This window comes from Simochromis diagramma, unplaced genomic scaffold (assembly GCF_900408965.1).
Source record: "Simochromis diagramma unplaced genomic scaffold, fSimDia1.1 OVJJ01000026.1, whole genome shotgun sequence".
Taxonomy (NCBI): domain Eukaryota; kingdom Metazoa; phylum Chordata; class Actinopteri; order Cichliformes; family Cichlidae; genus Simochromis; species Simochromis diagramma.
Window position 1 is genome coordinate 475,067 of NW_024386985.1, and position 20,089 is coordinate 495,155.

The 20,089-nt window shown below is 38.9% G+C and overlaps 2 protein-coding genes across 4 annotated transcripts in view; both read right to left on the reverse strand.

The window, feature by feature from the left end:
• Positions 1-2,162: 2,162 nt before the first annotated feature.
• On the reverse strand, positions 2,163-7,625 carry LOC120738624. Of its 3 annotated transcripts, XM_040039976.1 has the most exons (10): positions 7,365-7,625; positions 5,329-5,428; positions 4,883-5,029; positions 4,469-4,650; positions 4,089-4,225; positions 3,874-3,967; positions 3,278-3,610; positions 2,915-3,089; positions 2,701-2,825; positions 2,163-2,502 (listed from the first exon to the last, which is right to left on the reverse strand). In XM_040039976.1, exons 2-10 carry the CDS (start codon positions 5,411-5,413, stop codon positions 2,176-2,178), a joined length of 1,605 nt encoding a protein of 534 aa, XP_039895910.1. In that variant the 5' UTR covers positions 5,414-5,428; positions 7,365-7,625; the 3' UTR covers positions 2,163-2,175. The 3 variants fall into 3 exon arrangements, with proteins under 3 accessions (XP_039895910.1, XP_039895911.1, XP_039895909.1); XM_040039977.1 differs by lacking the exon at positions 7,365-7,625 and having other exon boundaries at positions 3,874-3,964; positions 5,329-6,157; XM_040039975.1 differs by lacking the exon at positions 7,365-7,625 and having other exon boundaries at positions 5,329-6,155.
• A 2,078-nt stretch (positions 7,626-9,703) lies between these two features.
• The window catches only part of LOC120738980, a 31,496-nt gene continuing 21,110 nt past the window's right edge, over positions 9,704-20,089 (reverse strand). Inside the window, exons 7-10 of the mRNA XM_040040601.1 lie at positions 16,966-17,139; positions 13,776-13,949; positions 10,822-10,868; positions 9,704-10,647 (exon numbers count right to left, since the gene is read on the reverse strand). Coding sequence (XP_039896535.1) covers positions 10,124-10,647; positions 10,822-10,868; positions 13,776-13,949; positions 16,966-17,139 — 919 coding nt within the window. The 3' untranslated portion in view covers positions 9,704-10,123. The remainder of the gene's footprint in view (positions 10,648-10,821; positions 10,869-13,775; positions 13,950-16,965; positions 17,140-20,089) is intronic.

The following is a 20,089-nucleotide window of genomic DNA, read 5'->3' on the forward strand; positions in this document are numbered from 1 at the left end:
TTCTGTACTCAGTCCCATTAATGTGAACCCAATTAGCAGAGAAAGCCTCTTCTGCAACAGCAGGCAAGCCTAGGGAGATCATTTCACTATTTTCCTCACTATCAACATCAAATGATTTCAAGGGCCCATACTCAACATGGCTTAAAGGACATGTCTCCCACTTGTATGCTATGGATGTTTGATGTTTTTTGGCAAGTGACACTGTGATGTTCTTAAAGTTCTTAAGGGTGTCTTTGAACACCCTATGTTTAGCCTCACCTCTCATGCTCCATACATGCAATAATGGCCCAATTTTTCTGATGCAAGTTGGGTAGTGCAACATAAAGTGGTGTTTGGGAATCATGTTCCTACCTGGATACAACAATTTGAACAAGTCATGATGTTCCATTGTTAAATGTTTTAGAAGCACAGTCATGCCATGTGTAACAGATGGAGAGAATATGATGTTAATTATTTGCAACAATAGCAATAGCATAGTCCAGTTCTGATTTCCTTCTGGCACAATATCACCAAAAATTAAAGGAATGTTTCTTATCAGACAAAGAGTCTGAATGGAGTTAAGACCTATACTATTACCACTACTGTCTAAGTTCACCCTTGTTGGACGATTTTTGCTCTCCAAGTAGCCATAGTCAAAAGCATAGATCCGTGACAAAAGAGCAGGTTTCGGCAGAAAATTGTCTGACAGATATTCCAACAGTAACTTTATCTCATATTGTGCTACCCCTTCGAGAATATCATGCATAATGTCCAAGGAAAAGTTCTGGCAAACATGAAAGAATTGAAGAGTGTTCAGTGTAGAATTCTTTCTTAAGCCAAACACATGTAGCTTTTGAGGATCAGATTGCAACTCACTGCAGTGCATTTCAAAAAGTTCTTTCCCTCGTAAGATGATCTTTGGATCATCCTCAGTATACACACTCTGTGCATCCTGTTTTGCAATTAAACACAAACGACAAAAGTAACGTCCACTGAAAGACTCAACAAAACCCAAAATTGAGTGCATCCCCAAGTTGTCCCCAGTTATCTGACATATAGTGCCATGGACCTTTTCAGATGAGAAGGGTAAATCAATGCCATGGCTCTCCAAAAACTTTATGTCATCAATCAGAGGCTGTAAAATAGGATCAAAGCCGTATTTTTTCACATCTTCTGCATGAAACAATGCAACCAAATGAATGTTCATCAATGCAGAATTTAACTTTGGAGGCAGATTTCTGAGGACAAAATAGATTGCACCAACTTTGTGAACACCACGTTTGGAACCAAGTGGATTAGCAGTCTCAAAGTCATCATAATAAAGCTGAATTTGCAAAGAAGTCTGTGGTTTTGAAAACAATGGATGAGACTTATAGTAACTCCCATCACAAAAGTCTTCATATCTGTCTTCTTTTGATACACATGGTTTAGCAAGCAGCTCGCAAATATAAGAATTGCGACATATAAATTTGATTGTTTCCAAAATTGGAATGTACACAAAAGTGTCTTTTACTGGTACCTGGTCATAAGTGCCTGATTTTTTATTTAACCTTGTATCATAGCGTATTCCTAAAGTCTTTTCCACTGGATCCACAATTCCCCATTTTTCACGGAAATATGACTTTCTTTTAGCTTCAGTGTCGAACTTCTCAACTGGATTGTCAAAAGTCTCAAGACATTTTTCCACTGGAGATCTAACAGGATTTTCTGTTGGCACAACGTTCAGTACTTTATGTTTAAACTCACAGTGCAGTCCATCAGCAAAATCTTCCAAATCACAAACAAGTGATGACACAAAACTATTTGCCAAACCACTACCATTGAGTTTACCAATAATTTTAGTGCAAATTGCTTCAGAATTTTTTTTAATTCTTTGACCTGACCCATTGTTTTCAGAACACCCAACCTCTAGGCTCTGAGTAACACTTGTTCCTGCAACTGCTATGTCTGTATCTTGTAATCTGTCAAAATCAGCTTGAAATGACTCTGAGGGTTCTGCATCACCACTTTGACAACAATCTTCATCATGAACACTATTTAAATGTTTTTTTAAACCAGAATATGTAGTGAACTGACGGCTGCAACCATCTTGTGAACAAGCCAACTTAAATTTGGTGCTTGGATAAAAACTGTGACCTAGTCGCAAATGACTTATCAAAGCCTGACTGGTGCTATGCAGTTTGACAGATAAAACATTTAAACATGGTTCTCATTCAACATTTTGGCACGCAACTCACGAACACGTGGTGACTCATCTGTTGAGGTGGCATCAATGTTGAATATGGTGGTCTGCACAAAACTGTAGAGATGAACCAGTGACTCGTCGTAAGATAAGTTGAACACGTAGTGGGATTTGAAAAGTTCATCAAAAGCACTGAGTGAGCTGGTGGCTTGGCAGGGGATGAGCTGTTTGTCCACTGCGATGTAGAAGGTGTCAATGCTGTTCTGGGTTCGACCAACAGCGAGGATGTATGGTTGTTTACCATCTCTTGCTTGCAAGTGTTCATCAATGCTGCAGCATGACTAAAAACAAATGAGATATTGACATATAGGCCTAGCTTATACTTGCTGAGTATGAACCATTCATTCAGTTTGACATTATGTGCCTTGCTAACTTATTACAAAATACTAAGACACATACTTCATGGAGAGGAAAACTAAAAAGTGCAAAAACTGAAAAAGTGTTTTGTAGGATTTTAAAAAGTGAGACAACATATTTACCTTGTGAAAGTGCACCATTTTGTGTGCTGCATCAGTTGGACTTATTTTGGTTCTCCTCTTTCGTCCAGCTGTGGGTGGCAAAAGTTGAAGGAGTAGCAGCAGAGAGGCCATGTCACTGTCCCAGTCTGTGTATGGTTGAATTTATAAAACAATTTCAAAATGACAGGTAAAAATAAATATTATTAAAATCAAACAAGCATGGTGCGACGCCTACCATTTGCATCACTCTCTGTTGGTTTCTCAGCAGCTTTTATCAAACGACACAGGTCAGTTGACTGAGTCAGCTGTTTGGCTTCTTTAATAACCTTTGGCTTGAATGACATGTCCCACTTCTCAAGCAACTTGGTGGCTGTTTCAGCACCAAACAGCAGCAGGAAGTCTTGATTGACCTGTTCATCATACACACAGGACATAAAGACAGTGCTCAACATTGTTTACATTGCAATGTGATTTTGACCAATATGGGATATAGCCTGACTGGGATGACCAATGATCACATCTTTTACTGTTGCCATCCACATCAGCAAAACAAAAAAAAAAGGATTAACAGTTGAAAATATCAAGTGATTTGACTTACTAGTCCTTTGACATCCAAAAAGCGTGGAAATGTTTTGAAGACATCTGCAGTTCTTTGTGGATCATGCACCAGATCCTGGCGATGTTGGAACGTCATTTTCATCTTCTGAAATACACTTGCTTCATCAGGAGAGTGAACAAGAAATGAGATGGCCTCCTTGCAGGCATCTCCATCAAGTTGCTGAGGCAATGTGGTTGCTAATCTTCTGCGCTTAGGCCCTTGTTCTTGATGCACTGGGACTTCCTTCACTGGCCGTTTGGTTGTAGACCTGGACATGGTTTTGAGGCGCCACGCTACATATCCAGTGCCTTTCACTCCGTCGTAGAAATGCTCCTGTCACATTTAAACATAGATGAAAAATAAACATCAAATGCGATCTTACAGACTTTGCAGATTCAGCAAAAGAAACCCAAGGACTATTATCATGTAACAGGTGCAATACATGTTAAACAACATCCACAATTTCAATACAGTTTTATGACAATAGTTATTACGAAAGAGGAATTAAGATTTTTCTTTTAAATCATTTAGCTGATGTAATTATTCCATGATGAAAACTAAATAATGTGCTGTTTTACAATCACTGCATGACTTACATAGCCGTTTGGAGAAAATGGATCCTTCAATGAGGGAAAGAGTGTAATTATTCCAAGGGCATATTTCTCCTTTTGCTTACGGGAGGGAATTCTGCTATAGAGGAAATACAATTGACAATGTTAAATCAGAAGTATGTGTCTTTACTGCAGTATACATTACAAGAATATTCCATATGGCCCATCTTTACTTTTTTATTAGGTACTATTACTCTTACCCATGTCTCTCAGTCATATCACTTGCCAATATGTTAACAAGCTGCCGCCGGGTGCGGTGGCTCAGTGAATTTTCGGCATTGTATTCTTCAAGAATTTCCTCTCCACCAGGTTTCCTAGTCAAGGCATTTTTAACCATCTGCTCATATAAAAGGGAAAATAATAACAATAAAAACTTGTTTGTCAGTAAAGGTGAAAGTTTAGAGGAATGTCAACAAACCTGTGAAAGACATATCTAGCAAGAAGCACTAACTTCTACTAACATTTTTTCATACAGGGCAAGTTGGGAACCACCATGTTTTGAATTTCAATTTGTATAACAATCTACAGTATAAATGGTGTCAACTCAAAAATACAAAAGACATTTTCTGTTCTCAATTACCTCTTTTGCAGCCTCTGACACAGAAACATTTGGTGCAGAACTGTCTTTGCTGGATCTACTGCGGCCTGCAGGAATGCCCTTTTCCCTGAGGTCACTGTCACTTGATGAAAGTGATATAGTGTCCGTGAGGGAAGATAATGTATCCGAGGAGGATGGTGTGGAATGAGCTAAAGGACAAAAATCTTTGGGAGAGATGATTTGGTTAACTTTCTTTAGGCTACTCCACAATGCCATTAATAACACAATTTCAATGTTCATGTTCAGACAACATTCTATACAAATATGACCCAGCCCTGTCCACTGTCATGTATATTGCATGAAGACAGGTCAATGTCATCTGCATCAAGAGCAAAAGAACTTGGCTCTACATTGAGTGGGCTATACTCTGAAAATTTAAGTTATGATAACATTTACCTTCATCTGAAATCTTTTCACGTATTGTCAGGCATAGGTCTGGTTGGGCCTCCAGTAACTCCAGAAAAATGTCTTCTTCGACAGCTGTGTCAGTTTCATCGAAAATATCAAGGTCAGCAGCATCCGGAAGTCCAAACTTGGTTTTGGCTTTACAAAAAGATAAGCATAATGTCACCTAAAACGCCTGAAAAACTTTTTTAAAAACTAATTTTGACTTTTTTATTTAGCTAATATTTATTAACAGCTGTTTTACCTGTCTTTAAAATGGTTAAATTAGACAAGTCTGCAGCAACAATATAGGCCTAGGCCTACTGCTCTGTACTGTTTTTAATGTCACACATTAAAATAAAATGTGTTAACATTTAATTCGTTTTTTAAATAGATGAGATGCAAACATGATGAACTGATACATGTGCAACAAATTTTGTTCTGCCAGGTTATCTTACCTTCACTGATGAATTCTAGATAAGTGAATCCTGCGTGCAATTTAATGTACTTCTTTACATTGAGGTATTTCACTTTCAGCAACATGTCTTACAACAGCACCTGGTGGAGAGAAGGGGGCACAGAATATTTTTTACCATATATTTAAACCATAGCTTAAGTGGCAACAAATCCGGACAACTTTAAGAAAATATTAGGCTATACATTGTGTGATGATCTGTGAAGGGGTGACAGACCACTTCAACCTCAGGAACATAATTTGGCTTCCCCCTGCGCACTAAAATAGCTGAACTTGGGTACACAGAAATAGCATCCAATGAATTATCCACCCATCCACATGTTTATAAGACGACAACGGCGATCTTCTCGTCTGCACGCAGGCTAGATACTTAGTTCTGCTATGTTGCGAGTAAATCGCTGTAGCCTACTTGGGGAAAAGCATCTCTGTTTAAACCATGTCAGGATGATAATCCACATAAAATTTCCTGTTGAACGCACACCTGCCTTCATCACGCTTTCACTTATGACAACAAATATCCCTTATACTGTAAATTAATGAGTGCAAGTCTTACATTTATATCGGGAGTTTCTGACACATGCACAGCCGTCTGGCTAGTTGCTACTTTGTGGTGGTTGTTTTGTGACACGACATGCTAGGATTATCAGTGGAGGCGACGTCAACGACCCTCAGTCGTTATACCGCTTTGTCTTAAACACTGGATGGTAGCCTATTTCACTAAAACTGTAGAAAAGGGGAAAATGTTCCCTTAGATTAGGCCTACTACAACATAGGGCTGCTCGATTATGGCAAAAATGATAATCACGATTATTTTCACTGAAATTGAGATCTCGATTATTTGACGATATTTATTTAACAATAACAATGTGTTGAATAATGACTTTAAAGATTGTCAAAAAATAATATAAAATAGTGTGCAAATACTGATAACAGTGCAAATGTTTGCAATATAAAAAATAAATGAAAATGTAAACATCTATGTTTAGTGAACGTTGCAGTGTTGCTCTGTGGTGCAGCTACAACACTGTAGCAAAGTTTACACACTATGTCTACTTGATCCACGTCTGACTCCGCGAACCCATAATGTTTCCACACCACTGAAGTTTTTTTTACCTCTCTTTTCAACCAACGGCAGTCACTCTCCTCTCCAAATAACTTCTGCTTAGCTTTCCGAGCTTCCCTCGGGTCCTCTTAATTGTTGTGACACGTGTTCGAAATGCAGAGAGGTGCGCTCGATTTGCCACACGGAGCAGCGCGAGAGTAAAGCACGAGGGATGGGCTAATAATCGGCTCAGTCATTTTTAATGATCGTTGAAAGCCCAGATCGTAATCGTGATTAAAATTCGATTAATTGAGCAGCCCTACTACAACATGTATGATATATCCTAACCGTTAGCAAGCAATCCATGCACAAACGCAGCGCGCCTTGCTTGGTCACTAACATCTAACAGAATTCCATAACCCCCTGCCACTTCAAAGATTTGTAGGCTAGGCTACTGCTAAACTCGCTGGTAGCACGTGTAATTAGCCTATCTTGACGCTTTCCAAAACTTGACTTGAACGTCTCCATGTGATTGTTTAGTTCACTTTTAAATAGGATATTTCTGAGGCGAATGTTCGCTTCCCTTAAAAGCAGTGGGCTAAACGCATTTGTCTTAGCTGCCAGCTAGGCTACCACAAATTCAAATTTTAACATTACATTTAACATATCCAGAGGATAGCTAACTCCTCCCTCGTTTCATTTAATAAGCATTGAACACTGGAAAGCATTTCTCTTATGACATTAGAACTAACTAGAATTGAGAATTATATTAAGCACGCATTTATTTTCGCTGCAATATTAACTTGTTATAGAGGATAGTTTAGCTACCTAAGCTAACGAATCCCATCTCTTACCGCAGATGAATACACTCCACATTAGGAAAATATTGCATGCTTCTGATAAATAATGTTATAGGCTAGTTAGTTACAATATTTAATAATGATAAAATAACATAGGTCTTGTTGTATAGTTCTTACCTGAACAACCTCCTCGATCTTGACAGCAAACTTCTGGCGGACTCCTTCATGCCCATGAGCGCGAAAAACCCGGATGTGGAAATCAACTCCAAATGAGTGTTATAGTATTGACTCTTTGAAATAACTCCGGCTACAGAGCTTTTTCAGCACCGTTAGTGTTACTGTAACTCTCAAACCAACACTTTTCAACTCGAAATTTTTAACACCAGTAATTTTAACTCACATCAACACTTCGGATTTTGCTGTGTACAGGGAGGCTAAACAGGACTGTTACTCACCTATCAGATGACTGGACCATCTCACTATCTGATTCAGTGAGTTTTTCTCTGTGACAGAGGTCTGACCAAATCATGCTACCAAACAAAAAGATAAAACAGACTCAATAAAAGAACGATAAAACAAAGTTAAAATTTTTTAGTCAATGTGGAAATGAGCAAGTTTCCTGAGGCAGTAAAGGCGCTGGTGACCCTTTTTACAGGCCGATTTGCAATTCTCATCAAAGTTCAGTTTTTCATTTATTATAGTCCCAAGATATTTATATGATTGCACTTGCTCTATTTTCTGTCGGAAAGAGCCCATCACAGCACAAAAAATAGCTTTAGTAAAGGTTACAAATGATCTTCTTATGGCCTCTGACAGTGGACTCATCTCTGTGCCTGTCCTGCTAGACCTCAGTGCAGCGTTCGATACCGTCGACCTTAATATTCTATTAGAGCGATTAGAGCATGCTGTAGGTATTACAGGTACTGCGCTGCAGTGGTTTGTATCACATCTATCGATCAGAATCCAATTTGTTTATGTAAATTAAGAGTTGTGTAAATTATGCATACTTCTTTTAGGCATTATCCTCAAAAGACATAACACATTTTCACTGCTATGCCGATAACACCCAGCTCTATCTATCCCTGAGGCCAGATAACACACACCAATTAGTTAAACTGCAGGAATTTCTTAAAGACATAAAGACCTGGATGGCTGCTAACTTTCTGCTTCTTAATTCAGATAAAGCTGGGGTTATTGTACTCGGCCCTGAAAATCTTAGAAATATGGTATCTAACGTTTTTTTTACTCTTGATGTCATGACCTTGGCCTCCAGTAACACTGTGAGGAACCTTGGAGTCATTTTTGACCAGGATATCTCCTTCGGTGCACATATTAAACAGATATTTAGGACTGCTTTGTTCCATTTGAAATATCCTGTCTCAGAGTGACGCTGAAAAACTAGTTCATGCATTTATTACTTCCAGGCTGGACTACTGTAATTCATTATTATCAGGATGTCCAAAAAACTCGCTGAAAAGCCTTCAGTTAATCCAAAATGCTGCAGCAAGAGTACTGACAGGGACTAGATAGAGAGAGCATATTTCTCCTGTATTGGCTTCCCTTCATAGGCTCCTTGTTAAATCCAGAATTGAATTCAAAATCCCGCTCCTTACATACAAGGTCTTAAATAATCAGGCCCCATCTTATCTTAATGACCTTATAGTACCATATCACCCCATTAGAGCACTTCACTATCAGACTGCAGGCCTACTTGTTGTTGCTAGAGTATTTAAAAGTAGAATGGGAGGGAGAGCCTTCAGTTTTCAGGCCCCTCTTCTGTCGAACCAGCTTCCAGTTTGGATTCGGGACACAGACACTATCTCTACTTTTAAGATTATGCTTAAAACTTTCCTTTTTGGTAAAGCATATAGTTAGGGCTGGACCAGGTGACCCTGAATCCTCCCTTAGTTATGCTGCAATAGAGGTAGGCTGCCGGGGGATTCCCATGATGCATTGAGTTTTTCTTCTGTCACCTTTCTCAATCACTATATGTTAATAGACCTCTCTGCACTGAACCACGCTTGTTATTAATCTCTGTCTGTCTTCCAGTGCATGTCATTTATCCTGTCTTCCGTCTCTCACCCCAACTGGTCGCAGCAGATGATCGCCCCTCCCTGAGCCTGGTTCTGCCAGAGGTTTCTTCATGTTAAAATCAGTTTTTCCTTCCCATGTTCGCCAAAGTGCTTGCTCATAGGGGGTCATATGATTTTCGGGTTTTTCTCTGCAGGTATTATTGTAGGTGCGACTGCTGTTTTGATTTGTCACGATATAAATAAAATTGAATTCAAGTGAATAAATATTTGCGAACAATTAGAAAAGGTAGATTTAAAAACACTTCGTGTCATGTGTGTTAATTAAATTGACACCATGCAATTCATCTTCTCAGCAGGAGAGGGTGACAAATCACCACTGATGAAGAGTTCAAGGAGATGTTAGTGACAGTCCATGTTTCTTTGATTGGATAAGTTTTTAAAAGCAGTTGATTTTATAAAATGACAGAAACATGAGAGACGCTGAATGTCTTGAATATTTTATACACTGAGTACTATTGGATGTCCGCTTATTTAAGAATTATGGAAAAATCACATTAAGAAAGAGAAATCAAACATTTGTATTCATTTTCATGAGCTCAGACCTATTGAAAATGCAGAGGATCTGGTTGTGAACTGAGCTTCAGAGAAACACAACCTACTGATATTGACTGTGAAGCTTTGAGTGGAAAAAAAAAACGTGGATCCTGGAATAATCATAGTTCCATCTTTAAAGGAATGAAGAGGAAGAAGTTTACAAGAAATCATTTAGAAACGTCATCAACTCATTGAATCCATGAATCTGAAAATGTGTTTCTGAGTGAAAGAAACAGACATGTACAGACTGAACTATCAGCTATAAAGTCAGAGTGTTTCTCTAACAGGAGGACACTCTTTACTCTCAACTCAGCACAGACGCACTGAGGCACAAGGAAAGAAATAAAATGAAGGATAAAGAAGTTCAGTGAATGTGTTGTTGAAGGTGTGGACGTGGATCAGAGTGTCAGAGGAGACTCTGTAGAAGGACAGAGTGCCAGCAGGACAGTCCACATACACTGCTACTCTATTAGAGACAGAGGAGGAGGAGATGGATGTTCGACTGTTAGCGTGACAGACAGAATCAGGACCATTATCAGTGCAGTTCAGACTCCAGGACTGATCATTGTATCCAAACACACAGTCATAACTGTCTCCTTTCCTTCTGATTCTTCTGTAACTCACTGACATGTCAACTCTTCCACTCCACTCGACCTCCCAGTAACAGCGACCAGTCAGTTCATTACTACACAGCAGCTGAGGCCAAACATCAAATCTGTCTGCATGATCAGGATATGACTGAACCTCCTCCGCATGTGTCACTGTCCTGTAGTTGTCAGACAGTTGGAGATTTGTGTGTACTGTGTTTGTGTCGATTGTGAGTTGACAGGAATCTGATGGAGAGAACAAACACAATCCAGCTGCAGTTATTGATCCATCATCTGTTCATTGATTGACACTTTGATCATGAGTCCCGACATCAGAGATGTGAATGAGTGATGTGACATTTTGAAGAGGTTGAATGTGTGCTGCTTTGTTTTCATATTTCACATTAAAAACACACTTACACTTCTTCAGCCCTCGTGTCAACCATTGGACTCCAGCAGGCTCCACCCTGAAAGGAGGAGGAGGGTCAGACCAGCACAGTCTCTTTCAGCATGCACACATGGGCTGTATCCCAATTCAGGGTCTGCAGCCTTAAAGGCCGCATTTTAAGGCCTATTACGTCACAGCGACGCGACGAAGGCTGTCCCAATTCGAAGGCTGCTCAAAATGCGGCTCTCAAATGCGTCCTTCATTTCCCTGAATTTTAAGGATGTGGCGGTGTAGACTTCCTGGCCCAACATATCCCAGAATGCATAGCGTGGCGGTGGATGTGGATAATTTTGCCGAAAAAAAACAGCAGATGAGGGGCGCCCGAAGAGTAAGCTTTAAGTAAGTACTGAATATTATGTCACTTATTTATGTGCAAATGTTTAATAACGAAGAACATTAAAACATTACTGTTGGCCACATGTCGGCAAAGTTATGTGACATTAGTGACGTTTGTACTAACTTGGTTTTAAAGCCTTTACTTTAAAATATACGCCCTTCAATAGCTGACCTTAATCTTACAGAGAATGATCAAAGCTCATGTAGAAACAAACAAACAAATGAACAAAAGATTTCTCCTTCATTTCTGTCAAACAATGCTGTATGAAACGTTTCCAGCTGTTAGTATCATGGTTGCTAGGCAACCTGGGCAGTGCGACGGAGGCTAGACCGTCCCATTTCGCAAGCCTCGCACTTCCGGCCTTAGCAGTCTTTGAGTACGCGGCCCTTGTGGACCGTTAAAGCTGCGTACTTTAAGGCTGCAGACCCTGAATTGGGATACAGCCATGGACATTACATTGCTCCCTGTTAGTAGACCTCTCTGCATTAAATCATCATCATACTATTTGGGGGGCGGGGGGATTATTCTAGGGTCTACCTTACAATATAAAGCACCTTGAGGCAACTATTGCTGTGATTTGGCACTGTATAAATAAAACTGAATTGAAAATTGAATTGAATACACTTATTGTTAGACACTGATAAAGGAACAGTCCAACATTTTCACACTAAACTTGAATCCATACATTGATCAAGCTGCTAATGATTTGGACTGATCCTGGATCTTTCTGGTTTTTTGCAGCTACTCTTTTGTTTTCTTTTTTCCTGAGTCACAGTCTATTCCATCCCTCGCATTCACTTCTACTAATATTTTCCCTTTTCTCTGGGTCTGCATTTCCTTTTGTGTTCTTTGCCCCTGTGCTGATTCTGTCATGCCCTCATCTGGAAATATGTTGCAAAAAAAAGCTTAAAAATTATTTCAGACATTTTATACTTAAGTGCAAGACCAACTCAAAAAAGACCATCAAAGATTCAACCATGTTACAGTTATTCAACCTTGTTGCAGTAAAAAATGCAAGAGAATTGATGATTGATGATGGTTAATAACAGCAGTAACTCTATATTTTGCTAACACAGTAATGCCACATTGCAATTAGGGCATGAAAAGATTATTACTTATTTTTTCCTATACAATTGTACACTTGTGGAGGTATGCAATAACGACCGGAGAGGTTTCAGTGTCTCACTCCAACTTTATTAACTGACTCTGAACAACCTCACATACAGTAAGCGCCAAAATCTCCACCCCAGCACTTCCCTTCAACTTGGGTGTGAGTGGAGCCACCTGGTGGTCCACCACACACTATCCTTTATGCAAATAACAGAGTTCAAGTACTGATCCTGACAAGTTTCATCTGGTTTAAAAAAACTTAAAATAAGACAGTTGACATGTTGTGTGCTGTGTGCAGCAGGCAGGAAAGAGGGACCCTTATGCAGACTTGTGGAGACGAAACGTAAACTCAAAGAACTCAGCTTTATTACTGGCATAAATCAAAACAGAAAACTAAAGTGATAAGGCTAGAAACAGAGCTTGGAACAGAACACACAGGCGAGTATGAGGGTATGACGCAACGATGAGCAGGGGAAGACGCAGACACCAAATACAAGAGGTGAACAGTACCAAGAGGAAGCAGCTGGGAGACATGGCTGACACGAATTACACAGATGAGACGGGGGGAGGGCAAAACAGGAAGCACAAGACAAAAGCAGACTTGACACAGAGACATAGACATAACAGGTTTGACACCAAGCACACAACATACGGAGATAAAACTGAACAGACTTAATCTTCTCCAGGGTTAAGACACCAGGCATACAGGAAGGCACAGAAACAGAAGAGAGACCACAGAGACAAGAGTGCCAAGGAAGACACAGAACAGGAATGAGCACGGAATCAAAACCTAAGAGCTAAACTCTGAACAAGAATAAAACCGAAACACCAGATAGTAATAACCAAAACAGCAGTACTAGACAATCAGAACAAAAACCGTAATACAGACTAACACCAGAACTCAAAACACTGGTTTACCGACCGAGGACCAGTAGCTTAAATAGAATTGCATTGGAGATCGTGTGGAAATATTGGAATTTCAGAGATAAGTTGTACAATTCTTTTAGAAGTAAATGTATTATTATTTAAAGTAGGTATGTAAATTAACACATTAATGCTAAATGTTTCGTAGTAATTCGAATATATTTATATATATTTCTTATATTTGATATTCAGCTAAACTGTGCAAACAGTCATGAGGGACATGTAAATATGCTTGCAAATAAAGCATTTTGTGATTATTTACACATTATTTTTTGTTTATTTGAAATAATCCAAAAAGTCAATAAATGGCAACAAGAAAAACAGTTATTATTGTTCCCGGAGAAACTCCTGGAGTTCCACAACATAAATATCTCATTATCATTAAACTAGACTAGTGTTTCTGTTGTGATCAAAGAACAAACTTTGTAACATTTGTAACACACATGAGAAAAAGGAACTGAGTGAACAACAGAGAAAACATTTCAGAATCAGATTACTCTATCATTCCCTGAGGAAAGTATATTCTTCCTTCTCTATCAGACATTCTCTCCATACCTGAGTGTGTCCAGTCTCCAGCATGGATCCTTCAGTCCAGCCAAAAGGAGATTTATTCCTGAGTCACCTGGGTGGTTGTAGCTCAGGTCCAGCTCTCTCAGATGGGAGGGATTAGAGCTCAGAGCTGAGGCCAGAGAAGTACAGCCTTCCTCTGTAATCAGACAGCCTGATAGACTGCAGACAGAACAATTGATATGTGAACACTTTTTTTGGTCCTGTGCTCCTTGCTTTTTTTTTTTTTTTTTTAAGATTAATTGCCATGTATTTAGTTAATTTTAGATTTCTTTATAGCAGCAACAATTTAGAACACATAATACAAGTTGTGTCAACTTTTATTATGATAATGAGGTACTATAAGGTTTTATTTTTTTTGTTTGTTTTTTTCTTTGCCTATTGTATTTGCTAGTTCTTGTCAGTATGCACATGTACTACTTATAGTACATGAAGCCTGCAGTCAGCTGAGACTAAAATGCTTCTCCCACTGAAAACACTACATCCAGATTAACAGAATCAACCTTCTGGAACTTCAGTCCTGCTGTTTCTTTAAAAGGGACCTCTGGCTAATACGACGGGTTCGGTGTTTATTGTCTTGTCTGGGTGAACTTTGCTAGAGACAGAGAGAGGCGTTGAAAGGCTGCTCCAACGGAACTTATTGTTTCGTAGGAAAACACGAACACAGTGTACAGTCGAGTCTTAATAGCTTACAACTGGGCTCGTAAGGCACTATTTTTGGCTGCAGTGGTTGCTATTATTATATTTACATTCTTCCATCTCGTACTTTTCCACTTTCCTTTTTCTCTCTCCCTCGCTCACAGACACATCACGGGTATGGCAGTCCATTCTCCCTGCAGCATGGACTACACTGCCCATGAGGCTACATTCTTTAGGGCTATGCCTGTAGCACTCTGCCTATTGTCTTCATATTAAATAATTTTTGAATAATAACTTTTAAAAACATTTCTTCACGTCATTATGCGGGCAGCAAGCAGGGATGGCATGGGCCATGAGATTGATACACAGGCATTAGAGCCTCTTAACGCGTGTTTTGTTTGGGTTTACACCGGCGTGGAATTACCAGAAATAGAGAGGGCATAGCCGAACATATCAAACAGGAAAATACCGCCGCATAATCCATTTATTTCAACAAAGTAACTGTATTCTTAATGCCACCTTTTTAAACGGTAACTGTAATGGAATACAGTTACTCATTTTTTAAATTTTAAATACGCAACACCAGTACATGTATTCCGTTACTCCCCAACACTTGTAAATGGGATCCTCAGAAGCCACTCATCCAGTTTGGAGGTCGCTGCCCCGACTGCTCCGATTACTATAGAAACCACTTTTTGCCTTCATCTTCCATATCTCTGTGAGCTCCTCTCTCATCCCATGGTATTTCTCAAACTTCTTATATTCCTTCTTCCTGATATTGCTATAACTTTATATAGTTACTAGGGCCATCTTCCTCTGCTTGGTTTAGCTCCTCCTTTAGCCATTTCATTATCTGCTCACTGGTAGGGCATACGTATTAATTGCCCAGATCTTGTACTTCCCATTCGGCTGACTCCTCAGAACTTGTCTTATTATCTGGGTGGTTGTGGTTCCCAGGTACTAGAAACTGTCCTTAGTGTCTGCATTACTGCTTTCTGATAGTCCAATTCCCTCTGTTCTGACTACCCCCCTTCTCTTTGTTACTGTCAGAGTACATCTCCAGTCCAAATGATTTTCAGATGTCAATGCTGTGCATCCTAGTGGTGTGGATCAGTGAATCAATGTATCATTCACTTCATGGCGTACAACTTGATATCATCCATGTAACACACCTAGCTAAGGATTGCTCCATTCCATTGTTCGTATCTATAGCTAGAGTAGTTAATGATCTGGTTGAGGGGGTTCAGGCCTATTCATTGCAGCAGTAAGGACAGAACATCCCCTTGTAAATCCTGCACATGCTGGTATATTGTGTGATAAGAGACGTTTAACCGGCCATTGTAAGATTGATGAAGAGTATGTTTATTACAGGACAAGCACTGTGGAATTCCCAGTACCAGTGTGGTCATGGGTTTTTGACTGTCCTGCTGAGTGTTTCTGCTACCTCCTCTCAACCACTGAATACAATCCAGATTACAACACAGACTGGACATGTGTACCTAGTCAAATATAGTCACATACACTATCAACCTACACTGGAGATTTTTATATATTGGAATCGCCATGTTAATCATTTAACCTATATATTCAAACTGTATATGACCCATCAACTTAGCTCAAACATTATGCACATTTATATTGAACCTTCATACCACTTGTACACTCGCCAGCAGTTTTTTCTGTCTTTTTGTGTCTCTGCTGTTTGTACTTAAAGGCTCAACACCCCAGGGTTTGCTTTGCATTCTTTGCTGTATGTTTTCTTGCTGTTCTGTGTATTGTGATGCGCTTTTTTGTTGTTCATATAACTCTATTTAATAAACTGTGTTTATTAACACCGGAGGAGGAGGCTGGAGGAGATTTCCTCATTGTTCCTGTCTCCCCTATTCCATCCCCTATCTGGATGACAGAGATGAGAGAAGTAGGAACGGACAGAGCAAGAGGGAGAAAAAGAGACAGAGAGGAAGGCAACATGACAGTCTTTGTGCATAATAATGTCAATAAAGTGTCATGCATTGTGCAATGCTAAAAAAAAACATTCCTTAGAAATATGTATGGCAAAATTATGTCCCATTTCTGTGAGAATAGTCTTACCGTCCTTTGGCCTGTGTACTTTCTTTGGTTTTTCTTTGTTCTACACAAGACCTATAAATATTTATTTATTTCCATTTTCAATTTTGTTTTAAGAATTGGAATTTTAGGTCATTTTTTTCATTTCCTGCAGTCTTCTGAATTATGTATTCTATATCTACAATTCATAACAATAAAAGGGAATTAATATATCTCAAATACAAAATAGCCCTGAACTCAGCCCAGCCAACTATTAGTCAGCTATCAAATGTGTATGAAGTCACTTGTTATTATGAAATATAAAACATACAAACAAACAGAAAATCTGAATATTAAAAAAAATCTACAGTTATGGAGAGCATAACACCACAGGAAAAAGTTAAAAGTAATTTGGTGATTCTGTGAGGGTTAGCTGTTTAAGTATTAACACAATTCAATTTGTTACGATCAGCAAAAATACCAGATTCCTGACCTGAGAGATTCCAGTTTACAATGTGGATCTTTCAGTCCTTCAGAGAAAAGCTTCACTCCTAAATCCTGCAGGTCGTTGTTACTTAGGTCCAGCTCTCTGAGACTAGAGGACTGGAAGTTGAGAACAGAGGACAGTGCTGCACAGCTTTTTCCTGAGAGATTACAGCCATCCAGTCTGAAAAGCAATATTTGTGATAAGAGTAAATTACTGTAGACGTAGACAAAAGAAGAGAAAAAAGAAATTTCTATACCCACTTCAAGGTTAAAAAACAACTAAAATTTGAGTTGGAGCAAAAATGAAATATTTTAAATTTCCTTTGTGAAAAAACAATTAAATCACTCTGTCTAAATACTCCTTTTGGCATAGTCAAAAGGCACTATTGGTCACTTTCCAATAGAATGCAATAGAAAAATAAAAACTCCTGGAAGTTCGCGTGATATTCTTGCAAAAGCATTTAAAATAAAAACCATAAAAAAACAAACAAACAAGCAAACAAAGGAACAAATAAATACATATAACACTTACATAAGTATTTACAACCATGAAACTAAAAATTGAGCTCAGGTGTATTCTGTTTCCATTGATACTGTTATCTGTCAGATATATCTAAAAGTTGAATAGAGTCCACCTGTTGATTGGGTATGATTCATAAAGGCACTTGCTGGTCTACAAAAGGTCCCATAGGTGACAGTGTGCATTTCAGAGCAAAAACAGGGAGGTAACCAAAAATCCAGTGTTGACTCTAACAAAGTAGAAGAGAGGAGAATGTTCTAGAAAGACAAACATTTATACAGTACTCCACTACTCTGTCTTTATGGTAGTTGCCAGATTAAAGCACTCCTCAGTTAAAAAGACTATGATATGCAACCAAATTTGTGATTCGTAATTATCTTTGCTAATTCTGTTTTGTTCTGTATTAATCAAAGCCATATGAATTAGTTTGTCCAGGAAAGAGCCTCATGAACCTTTCAAATAGCTATAATCATGACAGAGAATAGTTTCAGCAAGCAACAACAGCAAGCCTCACTTTAGAGCATGTCCATTGCAATTGTGAATTCATAAACTAAGTCATCTGTAAACTTTTGGAAACTTAAAAATAAAATCTTTTTGATTTAACTTGAAGCTTTTTTTACCTTATGGAAAGAATCCATTTTAAGTTTTTTCTATTTGCACATTATTTCTTTTGTTTAAATACTACTAGCATTTCAGTTTGTATAAAATCATATTTTGATTTATATTATTTTTATTTTGATAGTCCTATTAGGTAATGTCCAAAATAAATTATCATTTTAAAATTCATATGTTTCCTGGGCTATTGTTTTAATTTGCTGTGGTACAAGACAACAGAGTAATATTCACAGGTGGGCAGACTTGAGCAGGTGAGATACTGGAGCCTAGAAATGGAGGCTTGCCCACAGGAAGTGGTTAATTAATTAATTTGAAAAAAATAAGGCGTTAAAAAAATTAACGCATTTAATCGTACTTAGCATTCCAAGCAAAGAGGAACTTTTGGCAATGCATGATTTCTTAGTATACCAATTATACTGATACGGCTACAAAAATGGAAGAATCTGAAGAAAGTGCATTGATCGGAGGCTAATTTAATTTCAAAAGACTACCAGACGGAAGCCTTGATAAAAGCGTGGTGTTGTGCAAACTGTGCAAAAAGGAGTTTGCATACCACGGAAGCACTTCAACCTTATGGTACCATCTAATGCAAAACATATTGCAGAGCTGTTAGCACTAGCAGTCCGAGTACCAACAAAACGTGTTGTCAGCCCAAACTTGAGGACTGGCTTCAGGACCAAAATTAGTAAGTCAACATTGGACAAAATTACAAATTCTTTCGCAAAATGGATTGCTCTGGACTGTAGACCACTATCAGTGGTAGAAGATAGGGGGTTAGAAAATGTGCTACAGTTAGCGTCATGTGATCCAACTTTCCAACTGCCGTGTCAAAAGCTTTATGACACTGAAAAGTAAACAAAATTGGATGTATTACAGACAGCCCTGCTAATATATAGGAAGTACACTAGGAGCAAACAAGACTGGGGCAACAGAAAGAGCCAGGATGTTTCCACACGGTGGAATTCAACGTTGCGTATGGTTTCTCGTCTGCTAAAGAATCAAGAGACTGTTTTTACTGCTTTAGAAAAACAAAAGCACAAGCTACAGTTGTGGCCAAAAGTTTTGAGAATTACATAAATATTGGAAATTGGAAAAGTTGCTGCTTAAGTTTTTATAATAGCAATTTGCATATACTCCAGAATGTTATGAAGAGTGATCAGATGAATTGCATAGTCCTTCTTTGCCATGAAAATTAACTTAATCCCAAAAAAACTTTTCCACTGCATTTCATTGCTGTCATTCAAGGACCTGCTGAGATAATTTCAGTAATTGTCTTGTTAACTCAGGTGAGAATGTTGACGAGCACAAGGCTGGAGATCATTATGTCAGGCTGATTGGGTTAGAATGGCAGACCTAACATGTTAAAAGGAGGGTGATGCTTGAAATCATTGTTCTTCCATTGTTAACCATGGTGACCTGCAAAGAAACGTGTGCAGCCATCATTGCGTTGCATAAAAATGGCTTCACAGGCAAGGATATTGTGGCTACTAAGATTGCACCTAAATCAACAATTTATAGGATTATCAAGAACTTCAAGGAAAGAGGTTCAATTCTTGTTAAGAAGGCTTCAGGGCATCCAAGAAAGTCCTAAAGAGGATTCAGCTGCGGGATCGGAGTGCTCAGGAATGGCAGCAGGCAGGTGTGAGCCCATCTGCATGCACAGTGAGGCAAAGACTTTTGGAAGATGGCCTGGTGTCAAGAAGGGCAGCAAAGAAGCCACTTCTCTCCAAAAAAACAACAACAGGGACAGATTGATCTTCTGCAGAAAGTATGGTGAATGGACTGCTGAGGACTGGAGCAAAGTCATATTCTCCGATGAAGCTTCTTTCCAATTGTTTGGGGCATCTGGAAAAAGGCTTGTCCAGAGAAGAAAAGGTGAGCACTACCATCAGTCCTGTGTCATGCCAACAGTAAAGCATCCAGAGACCATTCATGTGTGGGGTTGCTTCTCATCCAAAGGAGTGGGCTCACTCACAATTTTGCCCCAAAACACAGC